The following is a 12,977-nucleotide window of genomic DNA, read 5'->3' as shown; positions in this document are numbered from 1 at the left end:
TAAGTTTCCATATTTGCAAGAATCTGATTTGTTGGATACCAGTTTGATTTTGAATCCTTTAGTGAGAGGTTCCATTGGTACAATTTATAATTTATTTTTACTACAACAAGAGAACCTCTCATTAAAGATTAAACAAGATTGGGAGAGAGAACTTAATATGACCTTTGTTAATGAAGATTGGTTGCGAGTTTTGAAAAAGGTAAATTCTTCTTCTATATGTGCCAATCACTGTTTAATTCAGTTTAAAATTGTTCACAATTATTATTTAACAAAGGAGAGACTATCCAAAATATTTCTTAGTATAGTCAATTACTGTGATAGGTGTAAGACTGAAGTAGCTACTTTGTCACATATGTTCTGGTCTTATATATTAAAATCTTTTTGGAAATCTTTATTTTCTACAATTTCTAAAGCTCTGAAAATTAATTTACAACCTAATAGACTGACTGTTCCATTTGGAATAGTTCCGCATCATATTCAGGGTATTTCATCTTCAGATCGACATGTAATTGCATTTGTTACATTACTGGCAAGAAGGGCTATTTTATTAAAATGGTAAGATACCTCTGTCCCTACATTAATTGAATGGTTTTCTCAAGTAATGTTATGTCTCAGTTTGGAAAAAAAATAGAAGTAAAACTTTTGATCCTCGATTCGATTTTGAGAGAAGATGGGGTTCTTTTGCCAAATATTATCATTTAATTTGAATTATTTTATATGGTTTCCTTCCAATCTTATTCTATATAAACATGAATTGGCAGTTGATGATTCTTTTTCTCTCTCTCTCTCTCTCTCTATATATATATATATTAAAAAAATGGTAAGACGTCTTGCTCTGGGGGTTGATTCCTAATGTTTTTTCCCCCCTTTTTTTGTAGTCAGTGGGTTTTTTTTCCAGTTAGTTGGGGTTCTTTTTTTCCCTTGTATATAATTTTTTTTCATTTTCATATATTATGATCAGCTTTTTTTTCCTCTTCAGCTTTATTAATTGTATATATATATATATCAATTTGTTGAAGTTTTATATCATTTTATAGCTGTAGAACATTATGTACCAATAAAAAGATTCTAAAAATGAAAAATGGTTTCTGCTGTGGACCTGTTGTGTTGGCAGATAAATTTAGAGTGGATCCAAGTCACTCCTCAGGCAGGAGTTGATGTGAGTTGATACGCTTCATCATCAACCTTCCAAAGCACTTCATCAGAGTGGATGTAAGTGCAAATGGACAATAATCATTGAAGCAGGTTACCACGTTCTTGGGCACTGGTATAATTGAAGTAGGTGGGTACCTCTTACTGACAAAGCAAGAGGTTCAAGATATCAGTGAACACTCCAACCAGTTGAATAGCATAGGTCTTCAGGCAGCCCATCATTACAAAGGAAGAGAGAAAATCTTTAGTCCCTAAATTTAAATGCCTACACTGCTAACATGACACAAAACAATTTATCATTTCAGCATCTGCGAGGGAGCAGGTCAGTTTGGACACGGTCAGTTAAAGGGCCCCTTTCCGTGTTCTATTGGTAAAGATAAAAGATAAAAATGAAAACCAAATTTGTTTTAGAATAAGAAACATAATTGACTGATTGAACATTCAATGAGTAATGTAATAGATATTCTGATCACAGGTCATAAATGGATTTTAATAACAGAAACCGCAAATTTTGAACCAAAACTTTTAACCAGAATCCCCAGTTAAAAGCTAAAAGATTAATGTGCATACCAATCAAACCAGGTGAAATTCATATTGTGAGGTATAGGTACCATCTGGCAAGCACACTCAAAACAAGGAAGACAGACTTTAAATGTTTGAAATTTTCAGTAGAAAACAGAAGCTGTGACAGACAAACTTGTTAAGATTAGCAAATAAACTTAATGCTAGAATCAAGAAATTAAAGTAGCATTTTAAACAAGATCAAATCTGATTAAAATATGAACTTAAGCCAAGGGAAATTGTAACAGCAAAATATACCCAAGATCTTAATCTGGCACAGTTCGTAATTTTCCTTGAAGCCAATCACAGAAACATTAATTATGAACATGGCTAACAAACTGCAGGATTCCAAAGATGTGTTATTTATTAAGATCTTTCAGTAAAGAAGTGAGACAGGTGACCAAGAGCTGCTAAGATGGACAAAACTAACCAGGTAGGAAGTCTAACAGAGGTCATTTTTTTTTGGCAGGGAGCCAGAAACAAAACTAGGCAAATATTGTTTTTCTCTTATATTAGGTTTTGGTAAGGATGGTGTCTCTAGCTGAGTCCTTAGATCTTGGGTGGATCAACTGGCATTAGTAGACATCTTTAATCTCACTCCACTTCAACGCTATGGTTCCCTCCTGCTTTAAGAAGGCCATTATAATCCCACTAATCAAGAAAAACAAGATAATGTACCTTAACGACTACTGCCCAGTGGCTCTGGCATCTACCATCATGAATTGTCTCAAGTAGCTGGTCACATCATGCATCAACTCCAACTTTCCAGATAACCTCAACCCACTAAAATTTGCCAACTTTATAGCAGATCTCATCTCCCTGGTCCTCATCTCTGGAGCACTTTTACTGATTTCCATAATCAGAGCTCCTTAACATTTGGCACTCCTGGGACAATTTCTAACTTGAGGCCATCATGAGGGAATGCCAGGAATTTTTCCAGAGTTATAAAATAATGGATATCAGATACTAATTAAAATGAGGACACAAGGGTCTGCTGAACCCATCTTTGAAAATAAAACCAGTTCACAATTTAATTTCAACTGATACCTTAAAGGTTATTGAAATCAATCACAGGATGTGAGACTATCTGATTCTGTCCCATTGAAACAATACAGGAGTTGACAATGGATGAATGGTTATATGGTAGTTAATGAAAACTTCAGAATGAGTTCAGGGATGGCTTTAAGTAACAATCTCCTTCGTTAACATATCACTAACTGAACACCAACAAAAGCTTTTGGACTAGCCCCCAGCATTGAATATTCAAACTGGAGGTGCTACCATTGTAAATATATATACCTGCTAAGTTCCCTTCTTTGTATTCAAAATGTTAGAAGTACATGACTACAGCCATTGAAACTGAGATTGTTTTTGTTTCAATAAGTACAAAACATTGTCAGGAGAGGTGAAAATTATTTTCCTTTAGAAAAAGCTATTGTGTTTAATAGTCCCAGTTACAACTTCTCTGTGGCTCACTTCAGTCAGGCGCAGCAGACAGCAACATACACAGAGAAGGAAAAAAAACTGTTTGGTAGGATGACTCTGAAAGAGATGCACTATTTTATAACATAGGATGACCAAAATCCACCAATTCTTCAATAGTAGTCTATCATTGCTTAGTCGAAGGGGGAAAAATCTGGTTTCTTTAAACTTCTGTGTTACATATTTGGTGATCTCATTACATCAGTGCAGATGGGATGGTGGAATCAAAAATACACTGATTGAAGAAGGCAAAAATAATTATCAGGCAGGACTTTTACCTGCTCAGTTATCCGCATGTGAAAGTCATGGAAATCGCTGTAGCGGCGATAAGTCGTCCAAACATCCTCACTTCCATCTGGGTTTCTCCTCTGAACTTTGATTGCATACAGAGCATAGGTCTTGCCATGGTCATTGCATACTCCTGCCACAGGATATGGTTCATAATCAGCATGGACTAGTCACAATGAAAAAGAAACAGAGGAGAGAAAAATGGAAACACAAACATCCATGAAAATGGGACGGAACATAAGAAGAGAGGAGAAAGCATGAAAAACAACAACAGTATGAAGATAACTATAGAATGACAAATGAATGTAGACAGTATAGAAATATTCCATGTCTGTTGCTGTTATTCCCAGTGCCCCAAGTGACATTTAAATGATATCAAATATTTTAAATTGTGCTTCAATTTATGAGCTTTCATTTCTGGATTATAAACAAATGCACACCATTGTTTTCTCTATCAGTCCTAAAACCCAATTTAAGATTAGTGGTTAGCAGTAGACGAGCTTTTAATATGTCAAAGTTCATTGTAGAAAAGCCTTTTGCAAATTGATACATTCAGCATTATCACAAAAGTGTTTGCAAAATAGCTGAAACTAAAATTATCTAATGGAATAGGAGAATAAAAAGGATTCAAAGGAGGAAGTTCTGGAGAGAGAATATAGGGGGGTTAGGTAGAGAGCTGAAAATAATGACCTCCAGGATAATACCTCTGGATTGCTGCCTGTACCACACACCAGTGAGGGCAAGAATAGGATGATCTGGCAGATGAATTGGTGAGCAATTGGTGCAGGAGGCAGGATTTCAGATTGCTAGATCATTGGGGAAGTAATGACCTGTATAAAAAGGACAGGTCACATCTGAAACCAAGTCCGTGTAGGCAGGTTTGCTAGCTAGAGATGTCGGGGAGGCTTTAAACTAATATGGCAGGGAGATGGAAATCAGAGTGATATGGTTGAAGGTTGGGCAGTTGGCATACAAGTAGAGGCAATGTGCTGTGAGACCGTGAGGAAGGACAGGCAGATTATCAGAGCAATTGGTGGGATAAGTTCAAGTATAACAGAGACAAAATCAAAAAGCATGATGAATAGAGGACTAAAGGTGTTTTATTTCAGACCATAAGACATAGGAGCAGAATTAGACCATCTGGCCCATCGAGTCTGCTCCGCCATTCAATCCTGGCAGGTCCCTGTATTGCCCTCAACCCCACTCATCTGGTCCAATCAACCTATCAAGCTCTGCCTTAAATACACCCAATGAGCTGGCCTCCACTGCTGTCTGTGTTTATAAATTCCATAAAATCACAACCCGCTGGCGAAAGAAATTTCTCCGTTATCTGTTTTAAGTAGACACCACTCTATGCTGAGCCTCAATCCTTGCCCTAGACTTTCCCACCAGGGAAACATCCTTTCTACATCTACTGTGTCTAGGCCTTTCAACAGTCGAAAAGTTTCAATGAGATTCCCCCTATCCTTCTAAATTCCAGCGTGTACAGACCCAGAGCTATCAAACATTCCTTGTATGATAACTCTTTCATTTCCAGAATCATTCTCTGAACCCTCTTCAATGCCAGCACTTCTTTTCTTAGATGAGGAGCCCAAAACTGTACATAATACTCAAGGTGAGGCCTCACCAGTGTCTTACAGAGTCTCAGCATCACATGCCTGCTCTTGTATTGTAGACCACTTGAAATTAAGGCTAACGTTGCATTTGCCTTCTTCACTCAGGACTCTTTGAATGCATGCAGTGTACAAATAAGGTAGATGACCTTGTAGCGCATTTAGAAATTAGCAGGTATGATTTTGAGGGCATCACTGAGCTGAGGCTGAAAGAAGATTATAGTTGGCAGCTTAACATCCAAGGACACAGATTATATCAAAAGGATAGGCAGGTAGGCAGAGGGGGTGGGGTAGCTCTGTTGGTAAAACAATGAAATTAAATCCTTAGAAAGAGATGACACAGGATCAGAAGATATAGAATCCTTGTGGGTACAGTTAACAAACTACCAGGGTAAAAAGAGCCTGGAGGAGTGAGATACAGGCCTCTGAACAACAGCCAGGGTGTGGTATACAAATTACAAGGGGTAAAAAAAAAATGTAAACGTGGCAATGTTATGATAGTCGTGGGGGATTTCAATATACAGGAAGACTGGGAAAATCAGGCTGGTGATGAATCCCAAGAGAGAGAATTTGTAGAATGCCTACAAGTTGGCTTTTTAGAGCAGCTTGTGGTTGAGCTCACTTGGGGAAGTCAATTCTGTATTGACTGTTGTGCAATGAACTAGATTTAGTTGGGGAGCTAAAGCTAAAGGATCATTAGGAGGTAATAATCATAACATGATAGAATGTACCCTGAAGTTTGAGGAGAAGATATGTATCAGTATGACAGTGGATTAAAGGGAATTACAGAGACATGAGGGAAGAACTGGTCAAAGATGATTGGAAGGAGACACTAGTAGGGATGATGGCAGAACTACAATGGTGGGAGTTTCTGGGGCACCTACAAAGGTGTAGGACAGATACATCCCAAAGACGAAGAATTATCCTAAATGTTGGATGAGGCAACCATAGTAACAAAGGAAGTGAAGACAGCATAAAAGGAAAAGAGAAGGCTTATAATATAGCAAAAAATAGTGGGAATTTAGAGGATGGGTAGGTTTTAAAAACCAGTAGAAAGCAACTAAAAAAAAGAGAAAAAAAGATGAAATGTGAAGGTAAGCGAGTCAATAATATAAAAGAGGATATCAAACGTGTTTTTCAGAGATATAAAGAGTAAAAGGGAGGCAAGAGTGAATACTGCCCTGAAGGAAAATAACGCTAGAATGGTAGAAATTAATGATAAAACAGTTCATCTGCCATAGGTATTTTTGTCAAGTCTTCGCTCTGGAAGACACTAGCAGTATGCCAGAAATCCAAGAATGTCAGGGGGCAGAAGTGAGTGCAGTTGCTATTTACTGAGAAGGTGCTTGGAAAGCTGAAAGTTTTAAAGGTAGATAAGTCACCTAGACCAGATGGACTACATCGACTCCAGCGTTCTGAAAGAGATAGCTGAACAGATTGTGGAGGCAATCTTTCAAGAATCACTAGAGTCTGGAATGGTTTGGAGGCTTAGAAAATACCAAATGTCACTCCTCTCTTTAAGAAAGGAGAGAGGCAGAAAAAAAGAAATTATAGGCCTGTTAGCCTGACTTCAGAGAAGATGTTGGGGTCCATTATTAAGGATAAGGTTTCAGGGTACTTGGAAGTGCATGATAAAATAGGCTGAAGTCAGCATGGCTTCCAAATGTTGCCTAATAAATCTGAGGAAATAACAGGCAGGATAGACAAAGGAGAGTCAGTAAATGTTGTTTATTTGGATTTTCAGAAGGCCTTTGACAAGGTGCTGCACATAAGGCTGTTTACCAAGAGCCCAAGGTATTACAGTAAAGTTACTAACATGAAAAGAAGATTGGCTGACTGGTAGGAAGCAAAGAGTGGGAACTTCTCTGGTTGGCTGCTGGTGACTAGTGGTGTTCCGCAGGAGTCAGTGCTGGGACCGCTTCTTTTCACATTATATATCGATGACTTAGATGACGGAATTGATGGTTTTGTGGCCAAGTTTGCAGACAATACAAAGATAGGTGGAGGGATAGGTAGTGTTGAGAAAGCAAAGAGTCTGCAGAAGGACTTAGATTGGGAGAATGAGCAAGGAAGTGGCAAATGTAATATAGAGTAACTAAGTGTATGGTCATTCACATTGGTAGGAGAGAAGGCATATTTTCTAAAAGGGGAGAAAATTCGAAAATCAGAGGTACAAAGGGAGTTGGGAGTACTGGTGCAGTATTCCCTAAAGGTTAACTTGCAGGTTCAGTCACTGGTAAGGAATGCAAAAGTAATGGTAACATTCATTTCCAGAGGACAGGAATACAAGAACAAGGATGTAATGCTGAGGCTTTATAAGGCATTGGTCAACCGCACTTGAGAGAACATAAGTAGTTTTGGGCCCTTTATCCAAGAAAAGATGTGCTGGCATTGGAGAGGGTCCAGAACAGGTTCATAAAAATGATTCTGCTAAGAAAGGGTCACTGTATGAGAAGCATTTGATGGCTCTGGGCCTGTACTTACTGGAATTTTGAAGATTGGGGGAGGGGGGGATCTCATTGAAACCTATTAAATATTGAAAGACCTAGATGGAGTGAATGTGGAGAAGACGTTTCCTACAGTGGAGGAATTTAAGACCAGAGGATGCATCCTCAGAATAGAGGGACGTCCATTTAGAACAGAGATTAGGAGGATTTTCTTTTGTCAGAGGGTATTGAATCTGTGAAATTCATTGCTACAGGTGGCTATAGAGGCCCAGTCATTGAATATATTTAAAACAGAGGTTGATAGGTTCTTGATTTTTCAGGGTGTTAAAGGTTACGGGGAGATGGCAGTAAAATGGGACTGAGGGATAATAACTCAGCCATGATGGAATGACAGAGAAGACGATGGACCAAATGGCCTAGTTCTGTTCCAATGTCTTAAAATGTAATGGGCAATAAATTTTTATTTCGAGGGTAATGGGTGTTTGAATTTGCTTATAAAGATCTGTAGAACAAGAAACCATCGCGCTTAAAAGGTACTACAATCCATGTTTGAGCTACATATAGGACTAGACAGGCAAGTCTGGAAATTAGGAATAGGCTGGATAGCTCTTATTCAATTGCTATGTGGACAAGTATTACCTTGTATATTTACTGTGATTAGATGATTTGAAATAATAACAGAATCTAACAAGTACTGGCTTTAATATATACATGAATCAAAAGCAAATTCAATTGTCTCAGAAAGAAAAAAATCCATTTTAGGCTGTTCTTGCATTAGAAATGCAAAGAAAAAACACGACTGTTTCAACATCACTTAAAGCACACAGATATTGTCCCAAACCTACATTTTTGGTGAAAAACTATGGTTTGCTTTAGTGCCTGGTGAGTAGGGCTTGAATTAAATATCTCAGAAGTACAAGTCAAAATGAGCACTACAAAAAAACTGCTACCAGCCTGTTTGCCATGTGGATAGAAACAAAATGTTTAAATTCCTTAGTATTTAATTTACATTGACAATGGAAAATGGCTATTACGTTTGAAAATATCTGGCTACTCATTATATACGTGCAACCCACTAACTTTTTTCCATGAAACTATATTTTTAAAAAGTTCTGTTGCCCACAGAGGACTTTATATTGTTACCAAATTGACATCAACTGAAAATCTATAAATTAGCTTTCCCTCACAGTAAAGCTAAACCACCTTGAAGATATAGAGATGTGAAAATAACAGATAGTGAAAAATGAACAGAAATGTAAACATATAAAGGAAGAATGATATTCAGAATAGAGGACACTGTCCAATTCAATTATTGCCACAAAGAGCTAACAGATCACTTGGAAAAGCATATTCCAAAAAGGCCAACCAAATTCCTGACAAATCAAGCTTGTTTTTTATAAGCTTAATAGTGTCAATCCATGCACATGACCTGAAAATTCATGAATTAACTCTACATCTTTTCTGTTGTTAAATAGGAAGACAGAATTTACAGAAAACCACAAAGTTTTTTCTACCATCTGGTGACGGATACACTTCTACACAAAACCAACTCATACAGTGATCTATAAAGAGTACAGAATATATAAGTACTTATTGTTACTGTTCAAGTTTGGCTCAACAAAAATGCTTCATTATCAAATCAACAGGTATTAATTATTTCAACTAGTGTAGCTGCTCTGTGAGCACACAAATCATAATGTATCTGATACCTCAGCTAATTTTGCTATATTTGTGAAGTAAATCTAATAGTTAAGTGACATGCATACAAAAAAACTAGATTTGCACAAATTAGCTTTATCTGCAGGCTATATGCTTCTTTTTACTTACCAGTGTCACTAATAGTTACTTGAAGTTGCAATGACTCTTCAGTACTGGTATTTGAAAGATCATCTAGTGACTAGAGAACAACACATAAATTTTTCAAAACAAATTTCAAATTAACTTATTTTCCAAACTGCTTAACTCAGCTCATTCTCACGAGTTGAGTATGCACATATATGTTATGCCACCTAAATAATGACTGATGACACCAAAAATCAAACTATCACTAAATTATATATTTTTAAGGAAATTTGTTTTGATTATCAAAAGTAACAACCATTAATTACCAATACCTGCAAAGAAAAAGATAGTGAGTGAAGACCCCTGGTTTCTTTACCATGAATTTACTTTTCTGAAATTTATTTATTTTTCACTTAAATGGAATCTGATCATATTAGAATCAGAATCAGCTTAATATCACCAGCATATGTCATGAAATTTGTTGCCCTTGTGGTAGCAGTAGAATGCAATACATAATAATAGAAAAAAAACATGAATTCAGTGAGTTCAGGGAGTTAGGTGCTAAGTTAATGGGCAGGAACTGTAGAAAATACTAATACTAATCTGTAGAAAATATTAATGATCTAAATGCAAACCATAAATTATTTTGAAAACATCACCCAAAAGGGAAAAGATTGCTAAGTTGGGTATGCACAGGAACAACAACATTTGATACATTTTTTGACTATTTACAGCGTGATACAAAGGAACACAATTATACAAGTGTTCATTCATTTCTGACATGAAACTGGACCAGAACAAATAGAGTTTCATATTAAAATACTGACACAAGCATTTTAACTTTACACAGCCATCAAGTTTTGCCTCAAAGCACAGAGAAACAAAAGCCATAGCTTAGTTCCAGGATTGACAGATAGATAGAAATTAGGTTATTTTGTTCTATGCAAAAACAGACAAAGGTATATCATCACATGATCTCAGTGAGGCAAAAGTTTCTTATAACTTACCGAATTTAAACTACCATTTGGAGAGCCATTGAAAGACTCTGGAGAGGGGGAAGATAATCAAAGTAACAATCTATTAGTAAGGAACAATGAAATACATGAAGTCATGCTCTTAAAATTAAAATCACAAAGTATTAACAAAGAAAAATTACAATTTCCTCCCACGCCCCAAAGATTAGCATCATAGGCTAATGTAAATTACTCAATTTAGCTGGATGGTAAAATACTCAGGGTGGAGTCGATAGGCATTTGAAAGAAGAGGTGATAGGAAAATGTGTGGTTGTATGAGGTTGAAGGGATTTCTCTGAGAGCCTGCATGGACTCAGTGGGTTAAATGCCATACAACTACGTCATAACAAACATGAAGACATGAAAGGGTATTGTTATTTTGGAGAAATGTTTCCCTGATTTATCTAATTTAAACAATTAACAGTTTAACATTTCAAAATCGTTTAGCTACTGCGTTACGAGATGTGACAAACTTCACTTGTGATATGTGCCTATACAAAGCAAATTAAATTTAACGGAGAAAGCTGTAACGCAATAGATTTTGGTGGACTGAATCCAAAGCAACACACACAAAATGCTGGAGGATCACAGCAGGTCAGGCAACATCTATGAAAATGAATAGACAGTTGACATTTTAGGCTGAGACCCTTCTTTAGGACTAGAAAGGGGGATGATGACAGAACAAAAAATTGGGGGAAGGAGAAGGAGGATGGCTAGAAGGAGATGGGTGAAGCTAGGTGGGTATAAAAGATAGAGGGCTGGAAATGAATCCGGGTTGTGATCTCAGGATTGCTACCCATGCCACCTGCTCATGAGGCCAGAAATAGGAAGAATATACAGTTTAACATGTGGCCAAGGAGTTGGTGTAGGAGGGAGGGCGTAAGATTTTTAGATCATTGGGCTCTCCTCCAGGGAAGTTTGGACCTGTACAGAGAGATGGTTTGAATCTGAACTGGAAGGGGACTAATATCTTAGTGGGAAGGTTTGCTAGTGCTGCACAGTGGGGTTTCAACTAGAGTCGCAGGGTGGTGGGAACCAGAGTGGTAGAACAGTTAGTTAGTGGAGAGGTTGTGGAGATGGATATTGTTAAGACCTCAAAGTCAGGAACCAAAAGTTTGAGCATGGTGCAACTGATGTCCTGAGCTGTGTATATTTTAATGTCAGTATAGTAGTAATTGCAGATGAGCTCAGGGCATGGATAAACACCTGGAATTATGATTTTGTAGCCATTAGTGAGAAGTGGTTGCAGGAACGGCAGGACTGGCAGCTCAAGATTCCATGGTTCAGTTGTTTTCGACGTGACAGAGTGGGAGGGATTAAAGGAGGAGGGGTGACATTACTAGTCAGGGAAAAATATCATGGCAGTGCTCAGTCAGAACAGGCTGGACAACTCAGCTAGTGAGGCATTATGGGTGAGAAATTTAAAAAGTGTGACTACGTTAATGGAGCTATATTACAGACCACTCAACGACGGGAGGGTTTGAGAGAAACAAATTTGCAGAGATTGCAGACTGATGCAAGAAACTTAAGGATGTTATAGGAGGTGATCTGATTGGGACTCTCATACCATAGAAGAACAATATGGGAAGTTAAGAGGATTGGAGGATAGCCAATGTTTTTCCACTGTTCAAGAAAAGTTCTAAAAATAAACCTGGAAATTTCAGGCCAGTGAGCCTGACATCAGTAGTGGGAAAGTTACTAGAAGGTGTTCTGAGGGACCAGGTATATAAATATTTGGATAGACATTGACTGATTCAGGATAGTCAGTATGGCTTTGTGGCTGGTAGGTTGGGTCTAAGCAATCTTAGAGCTTTTTGAGGAAGTTACTAGGAAAGCTGATGAAGGCAAGGCAGAGGATGTTGTCCACATGGACTTTAGTAAAGCATTTGACAAGGTCTTGAATGGGAGGTTGGACAAGAAGCTTCAGTATCTCAGTATTCAAGATAAGGTAGTAAATTGGATTAGACATTGGCCTTGTGGGAGAAGCCAGAGTAAATAGTTGCCTCACTGACTGGGGGCCTGTAAATGGTGGAGTACCGTAGGGATCAGTACTGGGTCCATTGTTTGTTATTATATCAACAAAGTGGACACCAAGTAAAGCTATCATGGCTTGCAGCAGAATCTGGACCAGATGGAAAAATGGCAGATGGAATTAACTGCAGACAAGTATAAGGGGTTGCACTTTGGTAGAACCAACCAGGGCAGGTCTTACACAGTGAACGGTAGGGCACTGAGGAGTGCAGTAATACAAAGGAATCTGGGAATACAGGTTCATAAGTCAGTGAAAGTTTTGGTAATCTACATACAGGAAAGATGTTAAATAAGATAGAAAGAGTACAGAAAAAATTTACAAGTAAGTTGCCAGGTCTGGAGAACCTGAGCTATAAGGAAAGACTGAATAGGTAAGGACTTTATTCCTTGGAATATAGAAGATTGAGAGATGATTTGATAGAGGTATACCAAAATTATAAGGGGGTATCAATAAGGTATATGCAAGCAAGGCTTTTCCATTGTGGATGGGTGAGACAACTTAGAGGTTATGGGTTAAGGCTGAAAGGTGAAAAATTTAAGGGAAACATGAGGGGAAACTTTTTCACTCAGAGGGTTGTGAGAGTGTGGATCTAGCTGCCAGCACAATT

The 12,977-nt window shown here is 37.7% G+C and overlaps 1 protein-coding gene across 6 annotated transcripts in view; it reads right to left on the bottom strand.

Annotated features, from left to right (window-relative positions):
- snx13 (sorting nexin 13) overlaps positions 1-12,977 on the bottom strand; it is a 180,663-nt gene that overhangs the window by 20,335 nt on the left and 147,351 nt on the right. For 4 of the 6 annotated variants that reach the window (XM_073054106.1, XM_073054108.1, XM_073054110.1 and 1 more), the window contains 3 exons: positions 10,333-10,370; positions 9,371-9,440; positions 3,474-3,649 (listed from right to left, as the gene is read on the bottom strand). In XM_073054106.1, the coding sequence (XP_072910207.1) occupies positions 3,474-3,649; positions 9,371-9,440; positions 10,333-10,370 (284 nt within the window). The remainder of the gene's footprint in view (positions 1-3,473; positions 3,650-9,370; positions 9,441-10,332; positions 10,371-12,977) is intronic. The other 2 variants (XM_073054107.1, XM_073054111.1) reach the window with 2 other exon arrangements.

This window comes from Hemitrygon akajei, chromosome 8, assembly GCF_048418815.1.
Source record: "Hemitrygon akajei chromosome 8, sHemAka1.3, whole genome shotgun sequence".
Taxonomy (NCBI): Eukaryota; Metazoa; Chordata; class Chondrichthyes; order Myliobatiformes; family Dasyatidae; genus Hemitrygon; species Hemitrygon akajei.
Note: the sequence above shows the minus strand (reverse complement) of the source record. Positions and strands in the feature narration are given on the sequence as shown.